General features: G+C 40.9%; 1 protein-coding gene across 2 annotated transcripts in view; it reads left to right on the plus strand.

Moving 5' to 3' along the window:
• Positions 1–16,060, plus strand: part of Lrrc69 (leucine rich repeat containing 69) — a 128,505-nt gene that overhangs the window by 55,640 nt on the left and 56,805 nt on the right. For both annotated transcript variants that reach the window (XM_032905631.1, XM_032905623.1), the window contains exon 6: positions 15,913–16,014. In XM_032905631.1, coding sequence (XP_032761522.1) covers positions 15,913–16,014 — 102 coding nt within the window. The remainder of the gene's footprint in view (positions 1–15,912; positions 16,015–16,060) is intronic.

Raw genomic sequence — 16,060 nt, forward strand, 5'->3', positions numbered from 1 at the left:
AACCATTCTGGAAATCAGTCTGGAGGTTCCTCAGAAAAATTGGACATTGAACTGCCTGAGGATCCAGCTATACCTCTCCTGGGCATATACCCAAAAGATGCCCCAACATATAAAAAGACACGTGCTCCACTATGTTCATAGCAGCCTTATTTATAATAGCCAGAAGCTGGAAAGAACCCAGATGCCCTTCAACAGAGGAATGGATACAGAAAATGTGGTACATCTACACAATGGAATATTACTCAGCTTGAACCGGGGAGGGTGATGTTTGGTTCGAAACCGAAAGGAATAACATTCCAAATGTATATAGAAATACTCGTCAATAAAAAAAAAAAAAAAAAAAAAGAACAAGAGGACCATAAGGAATTGCAGTGATTTAATCTCTGAAGTTATATGCATTTCTGGTGCTATATTTTATTCATCAGAAGGGAGTCTTGAATCCTAGCCCATAGTCAATGGAGGATAATTAGAACTTCTTAGAATCTCTTAAAGTTGGAATAGTAAAAAAACTGACATTCTGTAAACCCTCCATAATGGACTAATAGCACAGATCATGCTCTGTCCTGTTTTGTGAGCTTTATAGACTGACAGCACAACTCAGAAAGGATATGGGAAGTAAGGGAGGGACAGTAAGAATTGGGAAAATGTGTAAGTGTTTATGAGTTCAGCATAAGATAAAGATGTCCACGGCTTGCAGATGTTTTGTACTGTGGGTACAAACCAAAGAGTTTTATATTGTAGGATAATATTGTAGAAATTACGAAGAATGGAAAAAAGAGGAAAAGGGAAAAAGCAAATGATATTTTAAATATCTTTGCATGAACAGCAAGAGGATGAGAAAAGGAAAGAAAATACCCTAAGGACCAGGCTTGAAACTAGTCAGTTTGCTGCCATGTTATAAATGTGAACTCATTTCAAGTATGCAAAGATGGATACAGAAAATGTGGTACATCTACACAATGGAGTACTACTCAGCTATCAAAAACAATGGTGTCATGAAATTCATAGGCAAATGGATGGAACTAGTAAATATCATCTAGAGTGAGGTAACCCAATCACAAACACATATACATGGTATGCACTCACTGATCAGTGGATATTAGGCCAAAAGCTCGGAGTACCCAAGATATAATTCCGAGACCACATGAAGCTCAAGAAGAAAAGTATGGATGCTTCAGTCCTTCTTAGAAGGGGGAACAAAAATATTCATAGGAGGAAATATGGAGACAAAGTTTGGAGCAGAGACTGAAGGAAAGGCCATCCTGAGACTGTCCTATCTGGGGATTCAGTCCATATAAATACATCCACCAAACCCAGACAATATTGCTGATGCCAAGAAGTGCATGCTGACAGGAACCTGATATAGCTGTCTTCTGAGAGGCTCTGCCAAAGCACGACAAATACAGAGGTGAATGCTAGCAGCAAACCATTGAACTGAGAAAGGGGTCCCCGCTGGAGGAATTAGAGAAAGGATTGAAGGTGTTGAAGGGGCTTACATCCCCATAGGAACAACAATATCAACCAACTAGAGCTCTCAGAGACTAAAGCACGACCCAAAGACTACACATGAACAGACCCATGGCTCCATCTGCATATGTAGCAGAGAATGGCCTTGTTGGGCATGAATAGGAGGAGAAGCCCTTGGTCCTGCCAAGGCTAGACTCCCCAATATAGGGGAATGTCAGGGGGTAGAGGCTGGAAGGGAGATGGTTGGGGAGGGGGTACACCCTTATAGAAGAAGGGGAGGGGGATGTGATAGGGGGTTTTGGATAGGACCGGGAAAGGGGATAACATTTGAAATATAAATAAAAAATATCCCCAAAAAAGTATGCAAAGGGAGGATTTTCAAAGTCTTAGTGGTATAATATCTGGATATGATTATTTTAATGCATATTTATAGTGATTCAAGTGTTAATGCTGAGTGGAATGAGTTGAGATTGAAGACTAAGCAATTTATGATTAAACAGCTGGAGAAAAGCAATTTTGGTTTTTTTTAAGCTAAGTTATTTGGAAACAAAATAGTTTTTACAGACAGTATATCACTGAGTCATTGCTGATCAAGCTATATACAGAATGAAGCCATTAAAAAGTAGACTATAAATGTCTAATACCAAAGAAGACAGATTTGAAATGGTATCTATCTCCCTTACTAAAGTTGCTTTTATAGAATAAATAGAGAGATATTTCTTAACAGGCTTGTCTTATGTATACATACCAGAAACATAATTGCAGGTGAAGGTGACATACTAGACCTGTAAACTATGTGATAAGATGTGTGTGTTGCTGTATCTGTATAGGTCAGATCAAGTCTATAACTAAAGATAATATAGCTCAAGTATGGCTACTTTATCACTTAGAAGTTAGAGTTGATGCATTCAAGCAGAATATATAGAATATTTAAATTTATAGTGCCCAGATAATGTAAAGACTAAAAAGAAAGAGGACTACTGTAGGGAGACAGGTAGAAGAATCAGGTAAGAAGAACCATGTGTCAAATTAGCTGTGACTGTCCCCAAGGGAAATTTAAAAATGGCAACTAGCTTGAGAAAGGCAGAAAGAGTATAGGCTTTCAAGAAAGTTAGTGGAGGCCTTGCATAGGAGTCTGGATTTACTCTCCAGTTTTAAAGGTGAAGACTACTGATGGCTGTTCCTAAACAAAACAAAACAAAACAACCCTCCACCCCAAACAGAAACAAAACAAATAAAATAAAAATATGAGAGTTGATGTTTACAGAGGAAGTTTTATTTATTTTTTCATACCCAGGAGCTGATTTTTGGTCTGCTTTCCAATACAAAAAGAATCTATGTTTCATTTTTAAGTTGGATTATTTAGTTTGTTGATTTCTAATTTATTGAGTTCTTTATACATTTTGGATATTAGCACTCTGTCAGATGTAGAGTTATTGAAAATCCTTTCCTATTTTGTGGGTTACTGCTTTGTCCTAGTTATAATGTCCTTTGCCTTACAGAAGCTTTTCAGTTTCATGAGGTCCCATTTATTGATTGTTACTCTTAGTGCCTACGCACTATTCAGGAAGTTGTCTCCTGTGCTAATGTATTCATGACTCTTCCACACTTTCCCTTCTATCAGATTCAGTGTATTGGGCTTTATATTGAGGTATTTGATCCACTTGGATTTAAGTTTTGTTCAGGATGATAAATATGGATCTGTTTGCATTCTTCTACATGTAGACATCCATTGTTGAAGATTCTTTTTTTCCATTGTATGTTTCTGGCTTCTCTGTAAAAAAACCAGGTGTCCATAGATGTGTAGATTTACACCTAGGTCTTCATTTCAATTCCTCTGGTCAACTTGTCTATTTTATGCCAATACCATGCAATTTTTATTACTGAAACTCTGTACTAGAGTACAGCTTGAAATCATGGACGGTGATACCTCTGGAAGTTCTTTTATGGTATAGGATTGTTTTAGATAGTCTGGGTTTTTTCTTTTTCAATGTGAAGTTGAATATTTTTCTTTCAATGACTGTAAAGAACTGCATTGGAATTTTGATGAGGGGGTGCATTGAATTTGTAGATGGGAGAATGGCCATTTTTGCTATGTTAATCCTACTTATCCATGAGCATGGGAGATCTAAACAGAATTCTCAGCAGAGGAATCTCAATTGGCCAAGAAATACTTAAAGAAATGGTCAACATCTCTAGCCACCCATAAAATGCAAATAAAAACTAATGAGATTCCATCTTATAACTCTCAGAATGGCTAAATCAAAACCACAAGTGACAGCTCATGCTGGTGAGGATGTGGAACAAAGGGAACTTAACTCCACTGATAGTGTGATTGCAAGCTGGGATAAAAAGGGTACAGACACTTGGTAAGTCAATATGGCTGTTTCTCAGAAAATTGGGAATCACTGTACCTCAAGACCCAGTGATACCACTCCTGAACGTCTACCCAAAGGATGCTCCATTATATCACAAGGACACTTGTTTGGCTATGCTTATAGGAGCTTTATATATGATAGCCAGAAACTGGAAACAACTACATGGTTAAAGAAAATGGGGTACATTTATACAATGGAATATTACTCAGCTGTTAAAAAGAATGACATCATGAAATTTGTAGACAAATTGATGGAACTAGGAAAAAATTATCCTGAATGAGGCAACCTAGACTTAGGAAGACAAACATGGTATGTACTCACTCATAAGTGGATATTAACTATAAAGTAAAAGACAGTCATGCTACAATCCACACACCCAAAGAGGCTATGTAACAAGGAGAGTTTAAGGGAGGATGCAAGGATCTCCTTGGGAAAAGCAAATAGATTCATCTGGTGGATTATGGGTGTATGGAGTTGGGAACATGAAAGATCATGTTGGGGGTGGGAGGGAGAAAATACTGGGAGAGATCACTAGAATTGGGAAGAATTTTGGGGTGAAGCGTAAAGCTAAAGTAATGGAAACTCTGTGCAATCTATAAAAGTAGCCCCAACAAAGACTCATAGGAATGGGAGACATGGAGCCTGAACCAGGCCATGTAAGGCCTCAAGCGGAGGGATTGGGACAAAACCTTCAACCTACAGTTTGTCTTGCCTGCAGGGTATTTTGGCACCAGAGCCTAGGAGATTCATCATCAAAGAGACCAGGGAGATTCCATCCAGCAACTGATGGGAGCAGATGCAGAGGAACATAGCTAAATATTAGGTGGAGCTCCGGAAGTCCTTTGGAAAAGGGGAGGAAGGATCAGAGGAACCAGAGGGCCTGGGACGCCATGAAAACATGCTCACAGAATCAACTGACTGAGACTCATGAAAGCTTGAAGAGATCAGGGCGCCTGTAGAGGTCTGACTTAGGTCCGTGATATGGCCGAGTAGCATGGTGTTCTTGTGGGAATCCTAACAGAGGGAACAGAGGCTTCCCTGACTCTTTTGCATGCTCATGGGACCCTTTTCCTCCTATTGAGTTGCCTTGTCCAGCCTTGATGGGATGGTATGTGATGGTCTTATTGTAGCTTGCTATGTTGTGTTTGGTTGATGTCCCTGGGAGGCCTCCTTTTTTCTGAGGGGAGGCAGAGATAAATGGTTCTAGGAGAGAGGGGTTGGGAGGGGAGAGAGTAGGAGCAAGGGAAGGAGGGGAAACTTCAGTACGGATGTAATATATGAGAGAGGAATAAAGAATGTCTACAAAACCAAAAGAAAGAAAGAACGTCAGTTTTTATTGTAAAAATAATAAATTTAGAAAAATGTAAACTGTGTAAGGAACAGTGGGGTCAAGGACTCAGTTCAGAGGGAGGGCGCTGCCTATGATGTGTAAGGTACAGAGCAGGGTCCCCAGCTAACCTAAAGCCACAACCCAAGAACAAAACAATAAAACTCCACTGTCAGAATTAACGTTTTAAGTCATGCTTTATTATTTAATGCACATGCTTAAAATGGATCTTTTGAAAGAAACTTCACATGATGCTTACCATATTGGATATTATAGCATGATTTTTGTCATTAAAGATGCTTTGTGAGCATCATTAAAAATATTAGCTAGGATTTTTTTTGCACCTGAAGGAGTATTCATTTTTGATATAAATATCTACTGGATTATATCATAATACAAATGTAAAATAGATAATACATGCATACATTTTTGATAGTTAAAATGTTCTACATTCTATGCTTACCTATTCTACCACAGAAATTATGCTATATGCTTTATATATATTATAATTACACTTATGAGTAGCCTCTTATTATTGCTGTTATATTTATCCATTGATAAACAGCACACGTTCTACTAAGTGCTAAGTTTGGAACTGGAACTCAATAAGGCAAATGACCCCCGAGTCTTCCTTCTTTAACCCATATATTTTACATTATATACTAAGTCATGCCCTGGTAGGTAAGTGGTAAAAAAGTCAGCGAGAGTCTGTGTCCCCTCTAAGCTATAGTGTGATAATGAAAGAGGTCTTAACCAAACAACTATTACCATGAACATATAATTACAAACCGAAAGCAGTGTATTCACAAAGACATGGGCCTGTCAGGGACTCAATAAACAGGTTGGGTAAGGCTCTGAAGGAGTGGTGACACAAACTAAGGTCTAAAGATTGATGGAAGGGAAAAAGATGTGCCTTAGACAGAGGAAGCAGCCTGGGGCAAGGCCTTAGGGTGGGAGGACCAGGTATACTCTGGCACAGGATGCAGTATACTGTTAAGACTCTTGGGGATGGGGCTGGAGATATGGCTCAGTGGTTAAGAGCACTCACTGTTCTTCCAGAGCTCCTGGATTCAATTTTCAGCAACTGCATGGTGGCTCACAACCATCTGTGATGGGATCTGGTGCCCTCTTCTGATGTGTCTGAAGGCAGCTACAGTGTGCTCATATACACAGAATAAATAAATCTGGGGAAAAAAAAGATTGATGGGGATGAAGTTGCGGCTAAGTCTATGGGGTATGCCGAGTATTTTTATCCTTACTTAAAAGACATCAGGAATCTCAAAGGGAGGAGATGTACTAGCTTTGTACCTTTTTACTTTTTTTTTTTTTTTTCGGAGCTGAGGACTGAACCCAGGGCCTTGCGCTTGCTAGGCAAGCGCTCTACCACTGAGCTAAATCCCCAACCCCAGCTTTGTACTTTTTAAGACGTCTTTCTGCCATGTGGCAGATACACTAGATGTTCTCAGAAGGCAGGTAGGGTAGAATTCTTTGAAGACTTTAATGAAGCCAGAAATCAATGATAGCTTGATCTAATGTTGAACACTATGGGTAGAAAGACCTGACTGGATTCCACAACTGTTTAATAGGTAAAGTTTGAAATGGCGATTGTACTATTTACTTTTCTGTTGCTGTGACAAAACACCATGACCAAGGCAACTTAGAGAAGCAAGGATTTACTTAGTGCTTACTGTTTGACAGGGCTAGGAGTCCATAAATGTTCTGGTCGGGGAGCATGGCAACAGGCAGGCAGGCATGAAGATTAACACTGGAGCAGCAACGGAGAGCCCACGTCTCAGTTCATGAACAGGAAGCAAAGAGAGCTGACTTGCAATGTCTTTTGAAACCTTACAGCCTGCACCCACTGACATGCTTCCTCCAGCAAGGCCACACCACTTTATACTCCCCAAACAGCTACCGAGTGCTTATTAAATATTCAGATGCCTGAGGCTTATTGGGGCCGTCTCATTCAAGCTACCACAATGATGTAACTCATTGTGTGAGATGCTCTGAGTTGTGGTACGGAACGTCGTAAGAAGACCAACACTAACATGGCCACGTTTTCTCCCTTAGACTGGGGAGATGATGGAAACTTACTGAAGGGCTGAGTGCACAGTTGGCTGTGAGACATGGGGCAGTAGTCATTTCCACAAGACTTCCTCGGTGTGGATGAAATCGTCCTGGGTAAAGATCAAGTGTAAGGGGAATGTGGGTCCGGGGAGAGCAAGGTCATGGGAAAAGAATTAGAGTTAGGAAAAGTTGTTGCAGTCAGTGTTCCTTAGAGGGCATGTTGGCTGCCGTCAGCGTTCCTGAGGCCACTGAGGGCACCTGGAAGGTGGCGATGAGGAATTTATGGAGAATCCGTGAGCTCTGGAGTACAGCTCTGCAGTCGACACCTGTTGCTGGAGACAGGGAAGGCTGAGCCCTGTGTGGACCCATGGTTAGGATTACAAGGCAGATGAGGTGAAAGCCAGAGAGCCAGATGTAGATACACAAGTAGACAAGCACAGTATTGTAAAAATATAAACCCTCTTCAAATCCCAGGGGTGCGTTTTACTCATAAGCATCTGCTCTCATTCCCGCTGTTCGTTTTGGATGGTCTCCTGGAAGAGCTGTCCCATCACAGTAAGGGTAACTTTCAGGCTTTTTCTCGAAACTTAAGTTTTCAAAGAGGTTTCCGTAATCCTATTTTTTCAATATGAAAGAGGAAGCTCTAAGTTTTTGTTCTTTGCATTTTGACAAGGAAGAGAAGGCATCCATTCATTTCTTGCAATGTATTACCCTCCAGCTGCGCCATGTTGTGGGTGATTTTCCTTGGTTAAGATCCACAGGATAAGACTTCCTCATTGCTTAAGATTAGTTTTGAGATTTTTGTCTGTTTTTCCCATTTGGGGATCTAAAAGAGACTTCCTCTGGCCAAGCACTAAGACGTTATTCCACTTACTCTCATCTTAAGGGAGTGGATAACTTTGGGGTCAAAGAGTCACAAGAGGAGGGAGATGCTTAGGGACAAAAGAAACAGTCTTACCCCCAATGGAGGGAGAGAGAATAGAGGAAGAGTAAAAGCAAGCATTAGGGCTGAGATACATACAGTACAGGGTACACATAGCAACAACCAGAAAGCCATAAGGAAGAATATCACTTCTGGTGTTGTAAGTAGCTGCAAGATAGTTCTGGGCCAGGAGTGATGGGATCCGAATGTCTTTGTAAAGAAGTCACCCTGCTGTAAGTGGCACTGATAGGACAGAGAGAAGCTGAGCTACTAGTTCTCAGTTCAAAGGGCAGAAGTGGGTTGTAAAGCAAGGGCGCGCTGGGGACAGGGAGATGAGGGCAGCAAGCCCTTCAATCAGTTCTTGGTGTTTAGAGAGGTTACTGGAGACACTGTGGAGTGCCTGAGCATCACATGGGCTCAGAGGTAGAACTGTAAGTAATCTACATTAATTACAATGTGTTCCTCAAGGCTAAGAGTATTGAAGGCTGGGGAGGAACTAGGCTTAGGTACTTTGAGAACCACCTCTCTGGTCTGAGAAAAGTCTTCTCCCTACTCTCTGTATGTGTTTATAGGCTGTACGTCCAGGTTTCTCCTGTCTGCCAGGCTTGGCTCTTAGCCTTGTCTATTTATTCCCTCTAAGGATCATCTCTTGGCACATATATATTTGGCAGATATGAAGAATTAAGACTTTAGATCACTTTCTGCCTCTTTTTTCCTCCTACTACTTATGGAGGGTGTGAGAGGGGTTTCCAATATATTTTTTTTTGCATTCTTATCTACAAATGATGTCATCAGACAAATCACTCCACAATTTTGATTATATATATATATATATATATATATATCAGGTTTATGATTCTGTGATTAATTTCCCAGTGGTTGCCAAATCTTATTCATATTCAAAAAAGAATGTGTTTTTTAAATTTAATTTTCTGGATGTCAGAGCTCTTGGACTTAAGTTTTATCCTCCTCCCAACTGAGTTTATTTAGAAATCCCAGTTCTTATTACAAGTTAGCCCCATGAGCTTTGAGATGCTCTCGAGTGTATAGGAATTTAATGTAGATTTCTTATCTTTGAGTCCGTGGGAGACCTCAGTCCCTCCTGTTTACATTAAACACAGTTCCTGCACACCCCCACTGCTGAGTTCTCTGTGGCTGTAGGCTACCCTGAAATGAACTGTTGCATGGAATTGCTACAGCACGTGACTTTGTGTGGATCCTGTTAGGAATTTTTCAAGTCTGACAAAGGACTTTGCGAGTTGTAAAAGCCTGGGTAGAGCTGCATTTCTTTGCAGTTTATCAGTTATTTACCGAGCATCAGTGACAAGTTACCTCGTACTCAGTAATCACAGTTTACTGAATTTAGAGCTTGCAACATGTAGTTACTTAAGATGTAGTTTTTTTTAACATACTTTTTTATTGATTCTTTGTGAATTTCACATTATGTACCCAATCCCACTCATTTCCTTGTACTTCCATATCCATCCTCCAGTCCAGTAACCTCCTCAAAAAATAAAGCATCTCATTGGGGAAGTTGCTGCGTGTCACGGTATGTCTCACAGTGCACCTTTTCCCCAAACATCTTCCCTTGCAAAGGTTCATTGCAAGGAGTCACTGGTCTGATTCAAGGCCTCTGGTTTGGGCCACACCATCAATACTGGGCCGTCACTGAGACTCCTCTCGTATATCCTGTTGTTGCCCTGTGTCATGGAGATCCTGTAGCTTTGGACCTGTAGGGCTGTCCTTTTTACATGCTTCAGAAGCTCATAGATGGGAGAGATATTGGGGTGGATCAGCTCACAGCCCTGGATCTGGGCCTGAGTAGTAGCTGAGCTGATCAGCAAACCAGTTCTCACTTATCCTTATCACCAATGGTGCCACTTTCAGTGGCTGGTGAGAGGCAGGGGCAGCTCAGCAAGGTCCTTGGACATCAACATGGATTCAAGGACATCTGCATGATCTTTGATGGTACCATGGGCCATGGGTACCAACACAGATCTCTGCTGCTATAGGTGTCTCACCTGGACATGGCCCTCAGTATGGTCTCAGGTGGCCGTGCAGGCCTCTCACATTAGGCTGTTCCTCACCACTGTCTCCCATTCTTCCTCTCTTCCTAGTGCACAAACCACTCTGCTTCTCTTTCTCTCTCATCCCGCTACCACATCCCAGAGCCCTCCCTCCCCCACCTGCACAGTGAGGCAGTTGGTGGCCTCTCCCACCTGGCTGCACCACCAAGACCCAGTTCTTAAAGGTAACAAAGCCTGAAATAGTTCTCAGTGGTGATAGTCCCTGTTCTTTATAGGACTGGTTTATACACAGGGCAAGAACACGTGGTGAAGGTAGGGGGAACACAGATGGCTGTTGTTCTAGTCTCAGACAGATGGTGCATATTTGAGTCAGAACATAAAACTTGAGTAATAACAGCTAAGACAGAGTTAGTGTGAACTCAACAACAACAACAACAAAATAGCCTCTTCAGTATGGGGAGTTCTTACCAGGTTACATGTTGGAGAACTAAGCTGAAGAGAGCCACGTATGAGACGTTAGGACTTCTGAACCTACTCTGAATAAGTTGTATTATAGCCATCTGCTTAGGAACAAAAGCTTGTACTAATTCCAGATTATTATTTCAGTAATCTACATAAGAGGAAACATCCATCAAGGCTCAGGTAGAGAGTGGCTGTGTCAGGTGGGGGGAGGTCGTTATGCAGCGATAGCAAGTATTAAGTATCCATTGATTCACTGATAGGACACAGTGACATAGTTAATGTGGGTGAAGAGGAAAGGGAAAGCAAAACTTAGGAGAATGAGCTCGACTTCATGTGTTTGTGGGACTTTTACCTACATGTCCCAGAGAAGGCAGATGTAAGAGAGTCCTGCGGAAGTAGTTGATACAAACATTGTCCCTTGAGTCTCTCTGTGATGGTTTGAATAAGAATGGCCACCCCTTAGGCCCATAGATTTGGGTAGTTGGTCACTAGAGAGTAGCAGTATTTGAAAGGATTCAGATGTGTGGCCTTGCTGGAGGAAGTGTGTCACCGGAAGTGGGCTTTCAGCTTTTTAAAAGCCCAAGCCAGGCCCAGTGACTTCTCTTCTTGCTGTCTGAAGATTCAGTGACCAAGACACCCTGGTTCCATGAATTTTCTCTGTTCACTTTCCTAAACCAGTGCTAGCTTTTATTTTATTTTATTTTATTTTATTTTTTTATTTTATTTTGAATATCCAATATTGCCATTCCCTTATTTTCTGTTATTTCCTTCCCATAAATACTTAGTGTGGACTAGGTATGGCAGTGCTAAAAATGACGGCACCACTCCACACACATGGCCCACCACTACTGAGTGAATTCAGAGTATCTCTTTGAAATCCTGTGTAATATGTTTGCACATTCCTACAGAGGCTCTGGTGAAAACTCTTTTAAGTGCCCCTCCTGCCCCGGCCAGGGAGTGCTTACCAGGTTACATGTTGGAGAATAGGCTGAAAAGAGCTAAGTATGACATGTTAGGACTTGTGAATATAGTCTGAATAAGTTGCATTATAGCCATATTTTAATTAAAAAAAAAACCTGCTTAGGAACGAAAGCTTATACTAGCTCTCTCCCCACACCTGCGAGTTCCAGCCTTCATCACTTTCCTCCTGTCTTCTTTCTTATTGGTATCTTGCCTCAAAACTCAGTTGGCAGATCATCTTATTCTCTGTTTCAAGGAGAAAACAGAAGAGGTTGTGTCTGGGTCCTTTGTCTATGCAATGCAGGCCTTCAGATATTTATGGAAGTTGTTACCCTTCCTTTAATCTTACAACAAAGAAGACAGGAATACTCAACAACCGTTCTGTGTTCCTCTGATCATTTCTCTTCCAACTCTTTCCCATTAACATAGTTTTGATATGGTCCTTTACGTTCTCCATTTCACTGTTGGGAGGGGGTGTTCATGTGTGTGTTCAGGTCACTGTGTGCAATGCACCTTCCTTAATCTTTCTACCTAATTTTCTGAGACAAGGTCTGTCCCTGAACCCAGAGCTCCACCAGTCTAGGCCGATGGCCAGTGAGCTCTAGAGAACTGCCTGTCTCTGTCTTGAGCATTGGGTTTAGAGATGCATACCACCAGCACGGTACTAACCAACGTCATGTTCCCATGTGTGCGTAGTGGCACATTACTGATGGTCATTGCCTATCGCCACCACAAATCTATTTATTTATTGTTTCAAATCATGTGTATGCATGTGTGGATATTTACACGCGAGTCCAGGTGTCTTCTTAGTGCAGAACAACATGTCAGATCCCTGGGGCTCAAGCTGCCCGACATGGGTGCTGTGAACTGAACTTAGGTTTTTATTTTTTTTGTCTTTGTTTTGTTTTTTGTTTTTTTGCCAAATAAATGCTCTTAACTACTGGGCTATGTCTTCAGGCCTCAAACTTTAAAAAGTGAAAATCATTTGCATTTCACCAATACCTTCCCTTACTAGCCAAGCCACTCTCCAGAGATAGTGCAATGACATTTTATGTTTTGATGTTTTAATTTTGGATTGATAAGCGTGAGCACTATGGATGTATTTGGCTTGGCAATTCCTTGTCCAGAGTTATATGGTACTGTAGAATGTTTGACAGCATATTTGACCTTTTCTGACTACTTGTCTACTGCATATTCTCTGTTGTGTTAAAGGATATGGGCAAACCCAGCATAGGTTAGGGAGGAGTGAAACATTGTATCAATATTGACTAAATTTGTAACACTGATTGTTTGAACGGGCACACACTGAGACACTGAGAAGCTGTTCTAAATTTTGTTAATGCAGCAAAAGGTAGTTGACTTTCCTAGTGGAGTAACTATGACAGTCAAATAATTACTTCTCTGGAGAAGCTAGGCTGAGGACACCTCTTGAACTTATTTTGAAGAATACTTATTGTACATTGAGAGAGTGTGTGACTTTAGGTTAATAAAATTTTCCTATTTGACATGTGCTATTCAATTTTCATTCCATTAAGGTAATTTCTTTCTTTCTTTTTTCTTTTTTTTTTTTTCGGAGCTGGGGACCGAACCCAGGGCCTTGTGCTTCCTAGGCAAGCGCTCTACCACTGAGCTAAATCCCCAACCCCAGGTAATTTCTTTCTATCCAAGCATGGTGGTACACACCTTTGATCCCAGCACTTGGTGGGCAGAGGCAGGGGGATCTCTGAGTGGTTGATCTATTATATATATGAGATAACGAATTGGAAAAACCTGTTATCACTCTTGATGGAAGTATAGTGACAAAATTGAAGTGAGCATATAGCCCCTGGACTGTTTTTTTGTGGATGTATTTATTTATTTATTTATTTATTTATTTATTTATTTATTTATTTATTTTTATTTTTCTTATTCACTTTACATCCTACTCACTGCCTTTCCTGGCCACCCCCTCCCATAACCCTTCCCCAATACCCCTCTTCTTCTCCTCTGAGCAGGTGGGGTTCCCCCCAGGTCCCTCCACTCTGGCACTTCAAGTGTCTGCAAGGCCAGGAGCACTCTTTTCCACTGAGGGCAAACCAGGCAGCCCAGCTGTAGAACGTATCTCATTTATAGGCAACAACTTTTGGAATAGCCCCTGTTCCAGATGTTCAGGGTCCACAGGAAGACCACGTTGAACATCTTCTATATATGTGTGGGGAGGCCTATGTCCAGCCTGTGTATGTTCTTTGGTTGGTGGTTCAGACTCTGAGAATTCCAAGGGTGCAGGTTAGTTGATTCTGTTGGTCATCCTGTGGAATTCCTGTCCCCAAGTCCTTCCTCTAACTCTTCCATAAGAGTCCCCAAGCTCCATCCACTATTTGGCTGTGGTTGTGTGCGTCTGTCTGGGTCAGCTGCTGGGTGGAGCTCTCAGAAGACAGCCATGTTAGACTCCTGTCATGCATGTCCTTTGGGACTGGGTTACCTCACTCAAGATCCATCTGTTTGCCTGCAAAATTCACAGTGTCTTTGTTTTTAATATCTGAATAGTATTCCATTGTGTAGCTGCACCACACTTTCTTTATCCATTCATAATTGAGGGACATCTAGGTTGTTTCCAGTTTCTGGCTATTACAAATAAAGCTGCTACGAACATAGTTGAACAAGTGTCTTTGTGGGTTGGTTCTCACCTTATCTTTTCAGAGAGGATATCTCACTGAACCTGGAGCTTACAAACACAATCTAGACTGGCTTGTCTGGGAGCTCAAGAACATATCCCATCTCTGTTTTTCCTGTTCTAAGATTACAGATGTTTAATTTTGTGTTGCTTTTTTTTTTTTTTTTTTTTTTTGTCCTGAGACTCAAAACTCAGATACTCACTTGCTTGTGTGCAAGTACTTTGCCTACAAAACCTTGTCTACAACTCCTCCTAAAAAAAATGACTATGAGTTTTGGTGCATGGATAGATTGCTATTTACTAGGATAGAAAGAAATAAAAAAAACAGCCAATGATTGTGTAGAAAATTAGGGAAAATACATTCTATTTTTTATTTTCTCCTGCCCGGCACCAACTTATTTCTGACATTGGCTCCAACTCTCAGAGTAGCTCCTTTGCAATGGACAATGTTTGAAACTGAACAGAGAAGGTTGGAATGTCTTTGGTGTGGCCAGGTCTCATAGAGAGAGGCCTTGCGTTCTTCATCTAAAAATATTATATATATATATATATATGTGTGTGTGTGTGTGTGTATGTATATATATATTATAAACTTTATTGTAACATTCAAAATTTAATGACATAATTCCCCAGAAAGATGAATTAAATCAGTTATTTTTAATTTGACTAATCATTGCTATCTTTCAAATCCTTGGCTTGAAATGATATCAATCTCTCGTTCTCCCATAAATGTCATGGGATGCTGTGGTGTGAGTGAGCCAGTTTCTTCTGGCTCATAAGAGTTGATTTTTCTTCTCACCTCTACAGCCAGTGAATTGAATCGGCCAAGACAGGGGTGTTTATGCTTTAAACTCAAGACACACTATGAACCCTGGCTCCCCCCACCTCCCTTCTCTCTTCCAGTCATTTTGCCTCAGCTCAGCACCTCTTCTCTCTGCTCCTCTCTTCTCCCGCCCCTGCTTTTACTGGAGTACTTCTGAAGATCTGTCCTTTCCTGCCCTCTTTTCTACCTCAGGAGTAGTTCTAGTGAAGGCAATCTACACAGACTACGAACACAAAGATATTTCTTGTCTATTTCAGTGGTACATTCCAGTAGGATTTGGATTTTCTTTATAGATTAAGTGTCCCTGTAAACACCCCGCTTCCCCACGCTTTATGCTGTTTCATTTTGTACTGCCGAGGCTGTCACGAGGTCTTTCACATGTCTGGCAGTCGCTGCACTACTGAGGCACTTCCTTCTGTCGTCGTTTTTCCTCATAAGAGTTTATAATGAGCTTTTTAGAGTTCTCTTATCTTCATTAAACGAAAATTGATTTTGAGGCATTTGTTAATATTTTTTACTATGTTTTCGAATTGTTTTTCTTCATGCTTGGTTTTCTACCACATACTACAAATGTTTCCAGAATTTGATTTAGTAAACTTTATTTTGTTATTGACTCTGTGACCATAAGCATGTTTCCTTGGCTATTCAATATAGGGGATCTAATCAGTGACCTTAAAAATCTTAATGCTAAGAAAGAAATCTTAGTGCTTTTAACACATAGAATGTCTCCTATTCATAAAATACTCATGTAGCACGTACATCCTAAATTATAATGAACTTTAAAAAGTTTACTGTCATGTTTGCAAAAGATCTTTTCTTTTACCAGTTTCAGGATCTAAAGCTGAGTGAATTCTACTGTGAGGGAAACCCACTCTTCCTGAAGAATCCAATTTATGCTCCACAACCTAAAGATCTCTGGACTCTACGGGTGAAAGTTTAGCTCATAAGCATACATCTTCATACTAAACACTTGG

The sequence above is a fragment of the Rattus rattus genome, chromosome 1, assembly GCF_011064425.1.
Source record: "Rattus rattus isolate New Zealand chromosome 1, Rrattus_CSIRO_v1, whole genome shotgun sequence".
Taxonomy (NCBI): Eukaryota; Metazoa; Chordata; class Mammalia; order Rodentia; family Muridae; genus Rattus; species Rattus rattus.